At 48.7% G+C, this 16,437-nt stretch overlaps 1 protein-coding gene across 4 annotated transcripts in view; it reads right to left on the bottom strand.

Moving 5' to 3' along the window:
- Positions 1 to 9,608, bottom strand: part of SPNS3 (spinster homolog 3 (Drosophila)) — a 41,587-nt gene extending 31,979 nt beyond the window's left edge. For all 4 annotated transcript variants that reach the window (XM_010847453.1, XM_010847456.1, XM_010847455.1 and 1 more), the window contains exons 1-3: positions 9,226 to 9,608; positions 5,427 to 5,492; positions 261 to 397 (exon numbers count right to left, since the gene is read on the bottom strand). In XM_010847453.1, the coding sequence (XP_010845755.1) occupies positions 261 to 397; positions 5,427 to 5,492; positions 9,226 to 9,421 (399 nt within the window). In that variant the 5' untranslated portion in view covers positions 9,422 to 9,608. The remainder of the gene's footprint in view (positions 1 to 260; positions 398 to 5,426; positions 5,493 to 9,225) is intronic.
- Between the last annotated feature and the right edge of the window lie 6,829 nt (positions 9,609 to 16,437).

Consider the following 16,437-nt stretch of genomic DNA (forward strand, 5'->3'; position numbering starts at 1 on the left):
CAACCCCCACTCCCACCCCCACCCCTAGCTCAGTCCGGAGGAAGATGCCAAAGAGGAAGGCCCCTGTTAAGAAAGTCCAACGGCCTGTTGAGAAGACCCCTCTCTCAGCCCGTGGAAGGCAGTCCCCTCCAGCCAGGCTGGAGCCCGGAACAGAGCAGAAACAGCTCTGCTGGAGCTGGATCACAGAGGAAGATGATGGAGGAGGGGGAGGGGGAAGGGGAGGACCCCCCCGGGGGCCGGGAAGGAGTGAGAGCACCTACCCGGGGGGAGATGAAGGAGCTGGAGAGACCGGCTCCGGACCAGAGCAGGATACCAAAGCTCAGCGTGGCCTTGCGGCTGTGTCGGTCGCCCAGGTAGCCAAACACGGGTGCAGACAGCAGCAGGAAGCTGATGAAGACTGGAGGAGACACACAAAGGGCGGCATGCAGCTCCCACCCCAACAAAGGGTGGCGGCGTGTGCGGAGCAGAAGGGTCCAGTAGGCCCAGAAAAGGAAACTGACTCAGCTTGCTTTAAAGTGAGTAGAAACCGGCTAGAGAAAAACCTAAATTGAATCCCCCAAGCCCCGCCACAGCCTAGAGTCAGGGGGAGTGGGAGGAAAGGGCGGGGGGCTGGGCCCGGACTCAAATCTCAGCTCTGCGGCTAGCTCACTGTGCAGCCTTAGGTGACTAAGGAGCGCTCTCTGAGCACCAGCCCAACAGTGGAGGTCAACATTCCCCCCTCCCAGGCTGTGTAAAGGTGAGACAGAAGTGAGCACAGGGTCTGGCACGGAGCTGCCAAGGCCCTGTCTTTAGGAGAACTCCCACCCCTGTGAGCCTGACTTTGGGCCTGGTGAAATTTTGCTCTCAGGCCCCTGCTGGAGGTAGCGGGTGGAAGGCCAGGTGGGCGGGGTGTGGGCCAGATGCCTGCTTTGAGCAGATGAGCACGGTTAAGAATGAGCACACTGATTATAAACCAGCGGCCCCTGGAGGCTGGAAGAGACTTGGTTTTCCTAAGTAAAACATTCCCCTGACGCTGCACGTGTATTTATACCATTTCCCAAAGTACCTAACACTTATGAATTGGTGACTGGATTAATGAAAGCGTTTACTATTCTGCGAAGACAAAGAAATTGCCACGTTTTTGCTTAACTACACCACGTGGATAGGTATACCTTCACTGCTTCTGTTCCTCAAATAAAATCGCCTCCATCCTTCTCGCTGAGTCCGCTGCCTCCGAGAGCCGGCAGGTGGCCAGGGTAAGGTCTAACCCTCCGCCACCCGGTCCCCCCACCCAAGGGCCTTGGGCTCTTCGGGGTCCCGCCCAGCGTCTGCGTCTTCATTCACTAAGCACAGATGATTGACGTTTTCTGAATCCAATGAATGCCCAGAGGCGTCCCAACTCAGGTTCCAGCCCCTCCCACTTTGCCCTGACCCGTTCTCGTATTGGGTTACGCCATAAGCAATTGGCGGAAATTAAGCCAGTTTTGACCTACAAAAACGGCACTTGAATGTGGTTTGACCTAATACTCCGCAGAGAATAATCTTTGATGTCAACGGCATTTAAAAATGTAATAACTACTGCCAAAATGAAATGTCAAAATTGGCCTCCAAAAAGGCTATATCAATTTACGCTGGAATAGAAGTATTACATATTGTTTGCTGACACTTGATAGGATCAATCGATTTATTTTTGTTCATTTAATGGTTAAAACACAAATGGTGCCTCGCCGACGTTTTAATCTGCATCATCCTTTTCCCCAGTGAGGCTGAGGATCAGCCCCTGGGTTCACATACTCAGCCTATTTTTTTCTATTGGCTCTGTTAATAATTTCTCCAGTCCCTTACATTTGTTTTAAGGATTTAAAATCAAATTCTGAGACTGAATTCCTGGGCTCACATTCTGACCCCACCGCTTCCTAGTTGTGTGACTTTGGGCAAAATCCTTTCTTTACTCTCTGATTCCCCTTTTATCAGAATACAAAAGTAATGGTACTTCCCCCCTAAGCTTATGAGGAAGATTAAATAAAATAAAGCACATAAAAGATAGGCTTGCTGTAAATACCCAGCAGATGTTATCTATTGTTATTGCTAATTGCATTTATAATTTCAATCACCATCATACAAAATAATTTAGCTGTGATGTAATCAGATGTATCAGTCTTTCTCTGGGGAGGTTGCTTTGTGTCTTGTTAACACATATCTTTGTCACCTAAAGGTTCTATTTCCCCAAATGTTCTAATACTTTATGAGATTAGGGGTAGGGATCCCTCACAGTACGTGTGTGTGCATGCTCAGTCACTAAGTTATGTTGGACTCTTTGCTATCCCATGGACTACAACCCACCAGGCTCCTCTGTCCATGGGATTTTCAGGGAAGAATACCGGTGTGGGTTGCCATTTCCTTTTCCAGGGAATCTTTCCGACCCAGAGATGGAACACAAGTCACCTGCGTCTCCTGTATTGGCAGGCAGAGTCTTTACAACTGAGCCACCTGCAGGATATAAACACTTTAAACCAGCAGATCTCCTGGAATGGAGAAGCCCGTCCCTAAGTGGAAGGCAGGCACGCCTTCACTCCCAGCATCTCCAGATTCAAATCATTCCTGTGACAAGGTGGAAGTCATTAAGGAGCACAAGGTTTAGAGAAGGACTCTATAAGCAACCACCTGGATTTGAATCCCAGCTCTCTCACTTGCAAGCTGTGTGGCCTTCAGAAGTCCTGCTGCCTTTCTGTGCCTCAGGTTTGTCATCTGTAAAATGGGCATAATAATAATAACCCCTGCCTTGTGGGATTGTTGTGAAGATTAAATGACTACATGTTATTAAGCCCTTAGAACAGCACCTGGCACATGGTAAAAGCCACATCAGTGTTTGTTTTAAATATTGTAAATCAGTTAACTAACTCCAGCAGCTTCTAAGTCCCATTGCAGTGCAGCAGAGGGGCTGGGGGGGTGTCTGACCACTGCTTCGCCCCACCTCCCACCCCATTCTTATAGCTACACTGAGCCCTCTGAGCCATCAGTTTCCTCCTGTCTGCACCCCTGTGGTGACTCAGAAAAGTAAGAAGACTCACTTGAAGTCACCAGGGACAAGCCTGGTTGTCAGGCCTCCAAGCTTACTGCCCTTCCCACATACCTGTTTGGGCTACTTCTGCAGAAAAGACCCTTCCCTTCATCCAGTCTCAAACACATATACGCACGTGCACATCCCCACTACCCACTCACAAGCACATTTCTGTGTTCACAGGCTTTCTCTCTCCCTCTCTCTCTCTCACACACACAAACTTCTCCCTCCACACAACTCATTTATCAGGGGCTTTGCAGTAATAATCCTACTCGCCATGGTAAGAACCAGAGAAGGGAAATATTGACTCAACTTCCATTATCTGTTTAATCTAGAAGGTTCTGGGTGTTGAGCCTAGAAAGCCTCTCTGTGGCTACAGTATGACTGGAAGATGAGCACCACCTGCCCACCTTAGCCCTGAGATATGAGCAACTGGGAAAGACTGACATCTAACGCAATAATCTAACTCTTTTGTTAGGTGCCTCCATTTGTAGAACCGTGTATCCCTTTGCATGTTTTCAGCTGACATCTAAGGCATTTTTTATCGTAAGTCTAACTAGCTGCAAAGGATGTGATTTCCAGCCATGATTGTATTTTTAAACTAGATTGTCATCAGTCCTTAGGGCTGCAGATCAAGTTCATGGGAAACATGCACCATAGAGCCTTATGGGCAAAGTCAGTCCTCATTTGGCAAATCAATAGGGCAAATCAGACTGGTTTTCTGTGAGAAAGATATGAAAATGTTGGCTTCGTTTTTTAATTAATTTTTATTGGGGTTTTGTTGATTTACAATGATATCTTGGTTTCCACTGTACAGCTTCATTTTTTTTTAATTGAAATAAATGTGTTGATACCCATCCCTGAGACAACCATCTCACTTCTGAATTCTCAGTTGTAGATAAAGAGAAGACTGTCACACACGCGCACGAGCCAGCGAGATAAGGCTTGGCGCCTTGCCATCCGGGGTTTGTGGCCTGGAGCAAACATCCCCGATCGGTTTCCACCGACTCTCTGTCCTGCCCGCAGGGCCTCGTCAGCAGAAGCCAGCAGCCGTGAGGGGTCCCTCTGTCTGATACGGAGGCGGTGGGGGGGGGCGTTAAATATTCTATTTATTTATTTGGGTGCACCAGGTCTTGGTTTCAGTACTCAGGCTCCTAGTTGCGACATTAGTTCCCTGACCAGGCACCGAACCTGGGCCCCCTGAAGTGGGAGCATAGAGTCTTAGCTGCTGGACCACCAGGGAAGTCTCCCCTGGAGGTTTTTTACACCTAGTAAAACTCAGAATGGGGAGAGCTGTATTTTCCTCCCCAAAATGGTGGACAGGTGACTATTAAAGGGGAGGTGGGAAAAAAGACCCAGATGCTTGTTCTCAGGCAGATCTATCTTAGGAAAGAAATACATGGGCTTGAGGAGTACCGGGATTCTCAAAACTGTGAAGAGCACACATGTTTATCCTGTGTTGTGACAGTGTGTACACACATGTGGGTACGTGTGTGCATCTGTGTGTCACCATCCAGAAACCCACAGAGGAAAAGTTAGCACCTCGTGACCCCAACCACCCCCACCTTGACATGGAAGGTGTGGCTGCTCCCCTCTGCTGGACTGTAGGCCCCAGTGGGCCCAGACCCCATCTAAGCCCCTGTGGGTATGTGTCGCTGTCTGTCAATCTACTTTTACTTTTTTATTTTTCGCTGCACCACGTAGGATCTTAGTTCCTTGACCAGGGATCGAACCCGCACCTACAGTGGAAGCACAGATCTTAACCACTAGACCGCAAGGGAAGTCCCCTGTCTGTCTGTCTGGGTCCTAGTGACCAGGGTTTTCAGATCCATGAGAAGAAAGCACATGTTAGAAATTCTAACCCCAGCTACAAAGCTGAGCTTAATAGACATGAAGGATGAATGACCAACTCCCCAGCCAGGATCTGAAGCCTGGGAGCCTTTTCAAGCCCCAGCTCCCTCCCTTCTTTCCCCAGCGTGTGTGCATGCTAAGTTGCTTCAGTTGTGTCCAACTCTGCACAGGCAAGAACACTAAAATGGTTGCCAAGACCTCCTCCAGGGTATCTTCCCAGCTTGGGGACAGAACCCGTGTCTCCTGCATTGCAGGCAGATTCTTTACCGCTGAGCCACCAAGGAAGCCTCCTTTCCCCAGCACTCACCCTCAAACCCTGAGGCTGTTCAGGCACCAAATCCCAGCCTCTACTGCCTCCTTCTCTGACACAGACTGTCCCTCCCACCCAAACACCACCCATCCTCTGTGCCAGGGGACTCAATGGGGCTCAGGCTGGCCCCCCACCAGCAGCTGGAGCTGCACAGAGAACAGGACCTGCCAAAAGACCCCCGCCCAGCGTGAGCCGACGACCCCAGGCTGGGGACTCCCTCCTTACCTGTCTGAAGCAAACCAGCATTGCTGTCACTGATATGGAAAAACTTCTGTACGTCCAGCAGCACTCCTATGGACAGATGGACAGTGCTCAGGAAACAGGAAGCTGCCTGCCAGGCCTCCAAAGGCAGCTGCCTCTGCATCTTGGACAGGCTCACAGCTGACCAGCTCAGCACAGACATGGCACCCAGGCCCACTCTTCTCGTCCCTCTCTCCCACACATATGCACAACCACACACACACACACAAATACACGATCCAGCATATCCCAAAGGCACAGACATACCAATTCACACACAAGCCTGCATGCCTGGACTACACACACATACTCACGCATCACAGACATGCAGATCCACATAGGCACATACACACAGGCACACCCAGAGATATATACTCCCAGAAGCAGACACACACACACACACAGGAGCCAGCACTCACAGTCGTGTAAGTCCAGTCTTGTACACCCACACACATGTACACTGAGAGGTACACATAAAGACACACCCACAGGCACATGTGCATTTGCTCATAAGCAGGCCTGCCATTCACATCATAGAGTGACTGGTGTGCTCACTCAGTCGTGTCTGACTCTTTGCAACCCCATGGACTGTGGCCCACGAGGCTCCTCTGTCCCTAGGATTCTCCAGTCAAGAATACTGGAGTGGGTTGCATTCCCTTCTCCAGGGGATCTTCCTGACCCAGGGATTGAACCTGAGTCTCCTGAACTGACAGGCAGATTCTTTACCACTGCGCCACCTGGGAAGCCTCGGAATGACTGGCAGCCATCCATTCAGACTACGGTGTAATGAAAGTCCCTGAAACTGTGCAGCACAGCAGCCCTACTTGCATACAAATTCCAGACATTCATAGATATACATACACATGCATGAGCATGTACACGCAAAGACATATGTGCCCTGGCCTGGCATAAGTGCACACACAGCACGTTCTTCCAGAGGCATGAACACACCGACATGGAGTGCCTGTGACAGCTGCAGAGATAGGTCCCACTTAGGTCTGACCTTGGCCCCACCTCCCTGAAGCTTGCAATTTCTTGCTCTAAGATCTTGCTAGGCTGATATCCCATCAGTCCGTAGTAGTATATCAAAGCTAGTCAGGGTCCAAGGCACCTACTTATGTGAACTGTGAGGCTCTGGCCCTGTCATCTCTTTGAATTATGAGACGGCTGAGGGCCATCAGTATCACTGTCCCCATTATACAGATTGAGAAACAGAGGTCTCAGCCACCTATGGCTGTACAGTTGGGACCATCCCAGCCAGAGGCAGCCTACCCGCCCACCCAGTGTCACAAATGGGGCTCTGCAGAAATGCCCCCACGGTGGAGAAGAAGACCTGCCATTCACACCTCGAAGACCTGCCAGCGGGTGAAAAAGATGGAAGAAACAGAGAAGTCAAATAAGAGATTTTTGTTCTGATATTTACTTTGGACACAATTGCCACAAAATCCAGATACTAACATCTATGTCTTTCCTTCTCTCTTAATACTTTTAATTACATGAATTAGATATATTCATTGTCAAGAAAGAGACAACACAGATAAGCAAAGTCAATGGTGGGCTTCCCTGGTAGCTCAGTGGTAAAGAATCTACCTGCCAATGCAGGAGACATGGGTTCGATCCCTGGTCCAGGAAGAACCCACATGACGCAGAGCAACTAAGCCTGGGCACCGCAACTACTGAGCCTGTGCTCTAGAGCCCGGGAACTGCAACTACTGAAGCCCACATGCCCTAGAGCCTGTGCTCCACAAGAAGAGAAGCCACGGCAATGAGAAACCGGTGCACCGCAGCTAGAGAGGAGCCCCTGCTTGCCGCAACTAGAGAAAAGCAAAGACTCAGCACAGCCAAGCCTAAATAAGTAAATAAAATTAAGTCAATGGCTAAGTAAAAAATTCTCTATAATCACATTCATTCTGGGGACTGGGACTCAGCCCCTTGTTTTGGCCACTCCTGGGCTCCTCCGAGCCCCATGCTGCTCTGGAGGCAGCCGGGGGACCAAGTGTGGGTCCAGCCTTGTTTTCATCTTTCTGCTATCACTCTGGCCTCCCAGAGACCTGCTTCACACAAGAGAATTCTTGGTGCGTGAGAACCACCTGCCTCAACAGTCCCCAGGCCCTGGGCAAGGTTTCACTTCCCCGGGCCTCCCTCAACCCAATAACCATGGCCCTGCTACTCACACAGCCAGAGGATGTCCTTTCAGTCCTAGGGGGCTGAAAGGCCTCCATACCCCGTTGCCCCTTCCCCTCCTCTTCAAGCCCTCCACCCCCACTCCAACGCAGGACTCCTCTGCTTCAGCCTGATCTATCGCAGTAGCCTCCGATTGACCTCTCTGTCTCCTTTGGCCTCCATCAGAGCCTCAACCCCGATTACGGTCTCCCGACTTGAAAATTTTCCATGGCTCCCCATTGCTTCAGTAGAACGTGCAAGCTCCCAGCCTGGTCCCCGAGAAACCTATGACACAGCCCAAATGCTCTTTCAGAATAGTTTCCTGCTTTCTCCGCATCTCTCTGATCAGACCATGCACTTTTGCTCCACTCCCTGCCTTACTGATTTTCTCAGCCTTCAAGACCCAAACCTTCTGCCCCTCCCTCATCTGTGAATTCTACCTGAACCCTCAGTGTTTCATCCTGGGAAAGTTATTTGCTCAGTTGTGTCCAACTCTTTGTGACCCCACAGACTGTAGCCCACCAGGCTCCTCTCCCCTGTCCATGGGATTTTCCAGGGAAGAATACTGGAGTGGATTGCTGTTTCGTCCTCCAGGGGATCTTCCTGACTCAGGGATCAAACCTGGGTCTCCCGCATTGCAGGCAGATTCTTTACCACCTGAGCCACCAGGAAAGCCCCTTTTTTTTTCATCCTGGGGCTGTCCAGCTAATGGTCACTCAGCTCTGTCCTGGGTTAGAGACACTTGGACGTGTGTTCTGTGTCCCTTTGAGCTCCTCAAAGGCAGTCACCCACAGGGTCTGGTGCTGTCTGCAATCCCCAAGTCACCTTCATTCTGCATCTGCGAGCTGGTAACTGATGAATCCATATCCTGGCCTCAGGGAGCCTGGCTGCTGCAGACACCTCCTCTGAGCTCCCCAGATACCCTCCCCTCAACCCACGCTTCTTCATCTGGCTGCATCTCTCTGTCTCAAAGGAGTCCTATTAACAAGTTTCTCTCTCTACCACATGAGATGGTCACTCCTGTGTTCAGGAGCTACAAAGTTGACTCCCCCCTCCCCTGGGTCCCCAAGGCCCATAGTACTCAGTTCATCTTGAATGAGCGCATGATCAAGGCAGAAAAGAAGGTTGAACCTTGAACGAATGAACGAAGAAGTCAATGGGTGGTGACATGCAGACAGAGTGAGTTGAGCCCTGGGGCCTACAAGAAGGAAGGCAGAATGTGCAAGGTTTGCACGCCGCCTGCTGCCCCAGAAACGAGCAGCCAGCCTGTTCTTGCTTGGAAGCAGGGCCAGGCCACCCTGTCCTACGCAAGGACCTCACCTCAACGTTCCACCCAGAATTTCCAGAGCTTTGCCCGAGGCCCAGCCCTCCCTGGAGTCCTCACCTACCCACCGCCATCAAGCACCCACACCTGTAGGCACACTCAGTCGGGGGATACATTGGGAACTCGTTTGGTCCTCTCCCCATTCAGGCTGGCCTGAAACCATTGGGGTGGGGCGTGGAGGTGAGAATAGCAGAGATGTGCCGCACAAGGAGAAAGTTTGCTGGGTGGAGGGCCACTGTGGACACACAGCAGCAGCTGGTGGCAGGTGCTGCCCAGCCTGCCCGGCCCCCGCCTCACCTGCAATGATGAACCAGTTCATGTAGTTCAGGAGGTTGATGTAGCAGAGCACGGCAGCGGCCACATAAGCTCTCCAACGGGGCAGGCTCCAGGGGGCGGGCAAGGATGGAGGATCTGTGTCTGTGGCCCTCGAGGGTCCACCTGGCCCTGGGGACTGACCGTGAAGCCCCTCTGGCTGCCTGAACTCCACAGACATGCCCCCAGCCTCACCAGCCTACAGCTCCCGTCCCAGGATGGATGCCGAGATGAAAGACACATCAGCTCTGCACAGAGTCACTTCCTGTGGGCTCCCAGTCACCCAACCTCAAAGCAGCTGCCCTAACCGCTCAGGATCTTATCGCAGGTCTCTGCTGAGCCCACTGCAGCCTCACCGGTGAGATTTCACCATCCACAGCCCCTGAGGCTCAAAGTGAGGGAAGAGAGCTCCTGGCCCGCCACCCAGAGTAACTGGTCCTTTTGACTCAGCCTGCGATGCGGTAGCTGCCCTGAGAAAGAGAAGCTTTGCAGACAGGAAGTGAGAGGAGTCTCCTAGAGTCCCATGTGCTGCGGGAGGGTCTGGCTGCCACATACGAAACGGACTGTGAATGAGGGATTTGAATCTGGGTCCTAGGTGTTGGCCAGGAGAGCGACACTGGACTGGACTGTAAGTGGTACTTACGGTCCGTAGCAGGGTACCGTAGCAGGGTACCGTAATCCCTGCTCCTGTGTAAAGTCCTACCTGGAGAAACAAAGATGATGAGGGGCTACTGACAGGAAGGCAGCCCGAGGGCAAAGTTCACCAATGGATGTGAAATTTAAGGGGAGATTTTTGATGAGGGGCAAAATATTGGCATGCTCTTAAAGTGCCTCTCTAGGGACTTCCCTGGCAGTCCAGTGGCTAAGACTCCAGCTCCTAATGCAGGAGACCCAGGTTCAAACCCTGGTCAGGGAACTAGACCCCTTCACGCTGCGACTAAAAGATCCCACGTGCCACAGCTAAGACCCAGCACAGTCAAATAAATAAAATAGCATGACTAATGAGGGGCAGAATTCCCACCAGGATTGCATGGCCCCAGTGTAATCATGACAGAATCTCAGACAAACCCAAACGAGGGACACTATTTTTTTTAATAGACTTTATTTCTTAAGAGCAGTCATAAGTTCACAGAAAATTGAACAGAATGTTTAGATTTCCCATTTACCCCTCTGCTTTCACACATGCTTAGCCTCCCCCCTTATCAACACCCCTGCCCAGAGCAGGACGTTTGCCACAGCCGATGAACTTACACTGACACGTCATTATCACTCGGAGTCCATCATTCACATTAGGGTTCACTCTGGGTGTTGTCCCTTTTATGGGTTTGGACAAATGAGTACCACCTGTACCTATCATTATGAACTAGAGTCCATGGTGCTAGTGGTAGAGAACCCGCCTGTCACTGCAGGAGACTAAGAGACAAGGGTTCGATCCCTGGGTCAGAAAGATCCCCTGGAGAAGCACTACCCACTCCAGTATTCTTGACTGGGGAATCCCTATGGACAGAGGAGCCTGGCCGGCTATCAGTCCAGGGGTTGCAAAGATTCAGACGTGACTGAGCTACTAAGCATGCATGCACATCATTATAGTGTCTTACAGAACAATTTTATTGCCCTAAAATCCTCTGTACTCTGCCTGTTCATCCCTCCCTCCCCTCATCCTCTGGCAACCACTGAAATTTTTACTGTCTCCATAATTTTACCTTTTCCGAATGTCACATAGTTGAAACTGTACAGCGTGGAGCTCTTGCAGATTGGCTTCTTTCTCTTAGTCATTTGCATTGAAGTTTCTTCCATGTTGCTCTATGGCTTACGAGTTCATTTTTGCTTAGTGCTTGCTGAATAATATCCCACTGTCTGAATGGACTGGAATTTATCCATTCACCTCTGAAGGGCATCTTGGAGGCTCACAAGTGTGGACATTTATAAATAAAAACAAAAATAAACAAATGGGACCTTATGAAACAAAAAAGCTTTTGCACAGCAAAGGAAACCATAAACAAAACAAAATGACAGCCCTCAGAATGGGAGAAAATATTTGTAAACAAAGCAATTGGCAAGGCATTAATTTCCAAAATATACAAACAGCTTGTGCAGCTCAATATCAAAAACACAAGCAACCCAACCAAAAAATGGGTGGAAGATCTAAGTAGACATTTCTCCAAATAAGATATACAGATGGTTAAAAAGTACATGAAAAGATTCTAAACATCCCTAATTATTAGAGAAATGCAAATCAAAACTAATGAGATATCACTTCACACCAATCAGAATGGCCATCATAAAAAAAATCTACAAACAATAAATGCTGGAGACGGTGTGGAGAAAAGGGAATCCTCTTGCACTGCTGGTGGGAATGCAAACTGATACAACCACTATGGAGAACAGTATGCAGATTTCTTAAAAACTAGGAATAAAACCACCATATGACCCAGCAATCCCACTACTAGGCATGTACCTTGAGGAAACCAAAATTGAAAAAGATACATATAACCCAATATTCATCACAGCTCTAGTTACAACAGCTAGGACATGGAAGCTACCTTGATGTCCATTAACAGATGAGTGGATAAAGAAGCTGTGGTGTATATATACAATGGAATATTACTCAGCCATAAAAAGGAAAGTATTTGTCAGACCTAATGAGGTGGATGAACCTAGAGCCTATTATACAGAGTGAAGTCAGTCAGAAAGAGAAAAACAATTATCTTTTACTAACGCATATATATGGAATGTAAAAAGGTGGCGCGGATAAACTATTTGCAGAGCGGCAGTGAAGACACGGACACTGAGAGCAGACTTGTGGGCAGGGCTCAGCAGGAGGAGAAGGCGGGAGGCATGGAGAAAGTGACGCGGAAAGACACATTACCATATGCAGAACAGACGACAGCCAATGGGAATTTGCTGTATGACTCGGAACTTAAACCGGGGCTCCAGAACAACCTCGAGGGGTGGGATGGGGAGGGAGGGGGAAAGAATGTTCAAGCGGGAGGGGACATGGGTAAACCTGTGGCTGATTCCTGTTGATGTTTGGTAGAAATCAATACAATACTGTAAATCAATGATCCTTCAGTTAAAAATAAATAAATAAATAAAAATCTACAAACAAGAAATATTGGAGAGGATGTACAGAAAAGGGAACCATCCTATACCGTTGGTGGGAATTTAAATTAGTACAGTCTCCATGGAGAACAGTTTGGAGGTTCCTCAAAAAGCTAAAAATAGAACTGTCATATGGCCCAGCAATCCCACTCCTGGGCATATATCCAGAGAAAAACATAACTGGAAAAGACACACACACTTCAGTGTTCATTTTAGTACTATTTACATTAGTCAGGACAGGGAAACAACCTAAATTTCCACCAACAGAGGAATGGATAAAAAAGATGTCATACATATATACAGTGGAATATTACTCAGCCATAAAAAAGAACAAAATGCCATTTGCAGAAACAGGATGGACCTAGAGATTGTCACACTGAGTGAGGTAAGTCAGACACAGAAAACAAATATCATATGATATCATTACACGTGGAACCTAAAAAAAGGGTACAAATGAACTTATTTACAAAACAGAAGTAGAGTCACAGATGCACAGATATAGAAAACAAACATGGTTACTGGGAGATGGGGCTGCTGCTGCTGCTGCTGCTGCTAAGTCGAGTCAGTCGTGTCCGACTCTGTGCGACCCCATAGACAGCAGCCCACGAGGCTCCCCCGTCCTTGGGATTCTCCAGGCAAGAACACTGGAGTGGGTTGCCATTTCCTTCTCCAGTGCATGAAAGTGAAAAGTGAAAGTGAAGTCATTCAGTTGTGTCTGACTCTTAGCAACCCCATGGACTGCAGCCTACCAGGCTCCTCCGTCCATGGGATTTTCCAGGCCAAGAGTACTGGAGTGGGGTGCCATCGCCTTCTCTGGGGAGATGGGGAGGGGAGGAATAAATAGGGAGATTGGGAGTGACATATACACACTACATATACAAAATAGACAACTAATAAGAACCTACTGCATAGCACAGGGGCTTGACTCAGTACTCCACAGTGGCCTTATGGGAAAAGAATCTAAAAAAAAGAGTGGATATATGTGTAAGCGATTCACTTTGCTGTACATGTGAAACTAACACAACATTGTAAATCAACTATACTTCAACCAAAACTTTAAAAAAACTTGAGGTGACTCAATAAAGAAAGAAAGGTGATAAAAAACATCCGTGTGCAAGCTTTTGTGTGGACATAAGCTTTTAACTGGGCTTCCCCGGTGGTGCTAGTGGTAAAGAACCCAGCTGCCAATGCAGGAGTCGTGGGTTCAATCCCTGGGTCAGAGAGATCCTCTGGAGTAGGAAATGGCAAACCACTCCAGGATTCTTGTCTGGGAAATCCCATGAACAGAACAGCCTGGCGGGCCACAGTCCACCGGGTCGCAAAGAGTCAGACATGACTGAGCAACTGAGCACACGCATAAGTTTTTAACTAGAGCCCTTGCTCCGCAGCAAGAGAAGCCCACGTGAACAAGAAGAGCGTGTGTGGTGCAATGAAGACCCAGCACAGCCAATAAGTAAATAAATAATTTTTAAGTGTCTTAAAGAAACCACAATGATATATTGTTCTTCATATCCACTAGTATGGACTAGAATTTTAAGCTTTATCAATTAAAAAAACAGAAAATAAGTGTTGGCGAAGATACAGAGAAATTGAAACCTTCATACATAGCTGGTAGGACTGAAGATGGTTCAGTTACTGTGGGTTGAGAGGAGGAACATAAAGAAGGCTAAGCACTGAAGAACTGATGCTTTCGAATTGTGGTGCTGGAGAAAAGACTCTTCAGAGTCCCTAGGACAACAAGGAGATCAAACCAGTCAGTCTTAAAAGAAATCAACCCTGAATATTCACTGGAAGGACGGGTGCTGGAACTGAAGCTCCAGTTCTTTGCGAAGAGGCCACTCACTGGAAAGACCCTTGCCATTCCCTTCTCCAGGGATCTTCCTGACCCAGGAATTGAACCCAAGTCTCCTACACTGCAGGCAGATTCTTTACTGACTGAGGTACCAGAGAAGCCCAGTGCAGGAGACCCGGGTTCAATCCCTGGGTCAGGAAGATCCCCTGGAGAAGGGAATGGCAACCTACTCCAGTATTCTTGCCTGGAGAATTCCATGGACAGAGAAGCCTAAGGAGCTATAGTCCACAGGGTCACGAAGAGTCAGACACAACTGAGCAACTAACACACACGCACACACACACACACTCTCTTACTGTATAACATCCCCACAAACATATGGCTTTAAGCAACTATGGTTGGTGGTGGTTTAATCGCTAAGACATGACCGACTCTTTGCAACCCCATGGACTGTAGCCCACAAAGCTCCTCCACCCATAGGTGTTGGGGTCCAGAGTGAGGTACTCCGCCCGTGACAAAGGTCATGAGGAAGGAGGCTCGACATACGCAAAGGTGGGATCGAGCCTCAGGAGTCCCCCTGGAAATCCTTGAGCATCTACCCCCATAACCAGAGCCTGCCTACTTTACTACTTTGTGCTCTCACCTACACCTCTGACTTTACGGGGGGCTGTCCCCCACCACCTCTTTTGGAGAAGGAATTAACTTAGAGCTCCAGTTAATAATAATTCCTGGGCGTGATAGGAGTGTTTCAACCTACAAACTCCTCTGAAGGTTCTCTAGCCTGCCTGACAGGCTTGTCCGGCCACATGTGATTGCTCACAGCCTCCCAACCGTGAGAGGCACGAGATGCTTTAAACCTTCTAAAAACAGGTTCCTTAGAAAAGTTAGAAAACTATTAGTATAAGTATAATGGGCTGATTAGAAATTGTATTGGTGAAGGGTTTTTCATTTGTTGAGCCAATGTTTGTTGCTAAGTCTCCACATCCCCTGCCCTTACACACATTAATGAATATATAGAAGAAATAAGTATTAACCTTTGATATTAATCACGTTAGACCTTAGGCTAAGTAAATTCTTTCCTTAACTAAAACCCACTACACCCTCATCCTATAGGAATGTAACTTTATTTGGGTGGCGTCTGTTTTAAGAATAATCACCCTTGGAGAAAAAAGTGTTCTGGTTGACTGACCGCTGTCACAAGGAGAGGGTCATAAATTGTCAGCAGGCCCCCCTGGCCAGAAGATGATGTAACACCCCTAAGACCTCTGTATACATTTGTGTGAAGCACCTGACTTTAATAAAAGTCAGGACTGCTGTCCCCACGTGACTTTTGTATAACATCTCAGTGTATAAAAACAGACTGGAAAATAAAGAATGGGGATCAGTTTCTCGAAATACTGGTCTCCCCATGTCGCTCTCTCTCTCACTCTGGTTGAGTCTCCATCTGGAGCGCGGAACCCGCCATGCTTACTAATTATGCCTGGGCTTCTAAGATCCGACCGGGGAGGCCTCAGTGTCTCCTCTCCTTCGGGAGAACGGAAGGACGCCTGCGGCCTACGTAAGTGGTGCAAGCTTCTTGTCTTGAAGTTTTATTGGTCTCCCGCGTAAACCAAGCTACTCAGCCTCTTTTCTCCACTGAATTTTCCTACTGAGCTATCCTCATTTTATTACTCTTTATATCTTTGATGAATATTTAAATAGTCGCCTAAGCCATCTCCCCTTCGAATACCCTAGATCAGCCAGGGCTGGACCCCGGCACATAGGATTCTCCAGGCAAGAATACTAGAGTGGGTTACCATTTCTTTCTCCAGGGGATCTTGCCAATGCAAGGATCAAACCCATGTCTCCTGCATTGTAGGCAGATCCTTTACCAGTGAGCCACCAGGGAAGCCCTTAAGTAACTATAGTTATTTATTATCCCTCATGGTTTCAGTGGGTCAGGAATTCAAGAGCAGCTTGTCGGGTGTTCTGAGTCAGTCTCTTGTGTGGTGAAGAGAGATGCCACCCGGGGCTGCACTCATTTGAAGGCCAGATTGGGGCTGGGAGGGTCCATCTCCCAGGACCCCTGAGGTTCACCCACATGGCCGGCAAGTCGGTGCTGGCTGTTGGCAGTGCTGCCTCCCTGCAGAACTGCCTGAGTGTCCTCACAGTGGGGTATGTGCCCTTGCGTGTGTCCTTATAATGTGGCGGCTTGTTTCCCTCAGAGGGAGCAATCCGATAGGATCCGGGGCAGAAACTTCAAAACCTCTCATTTTCTAAGTCTGCATTCTGCTGCATTCTAATCTGTCACACAGGCCAGCCCT

This window comes from Bison bison, unplaced genomic scaffold (assembly GCF_000754665.1).
Source record: "Bison bison bison isolate TAMUID 2011002044 unplaced genomic scaffold, Bison_UMD1.0 scf7180017864249, whole genome shotgun sequence".
In the NCBI taxonomy this organism is placed as follows: Eukaryota; Metazoa; Chordata; class Mammalia; order Artiodactyla; family Bovidae; genus Bison; species Bison bison.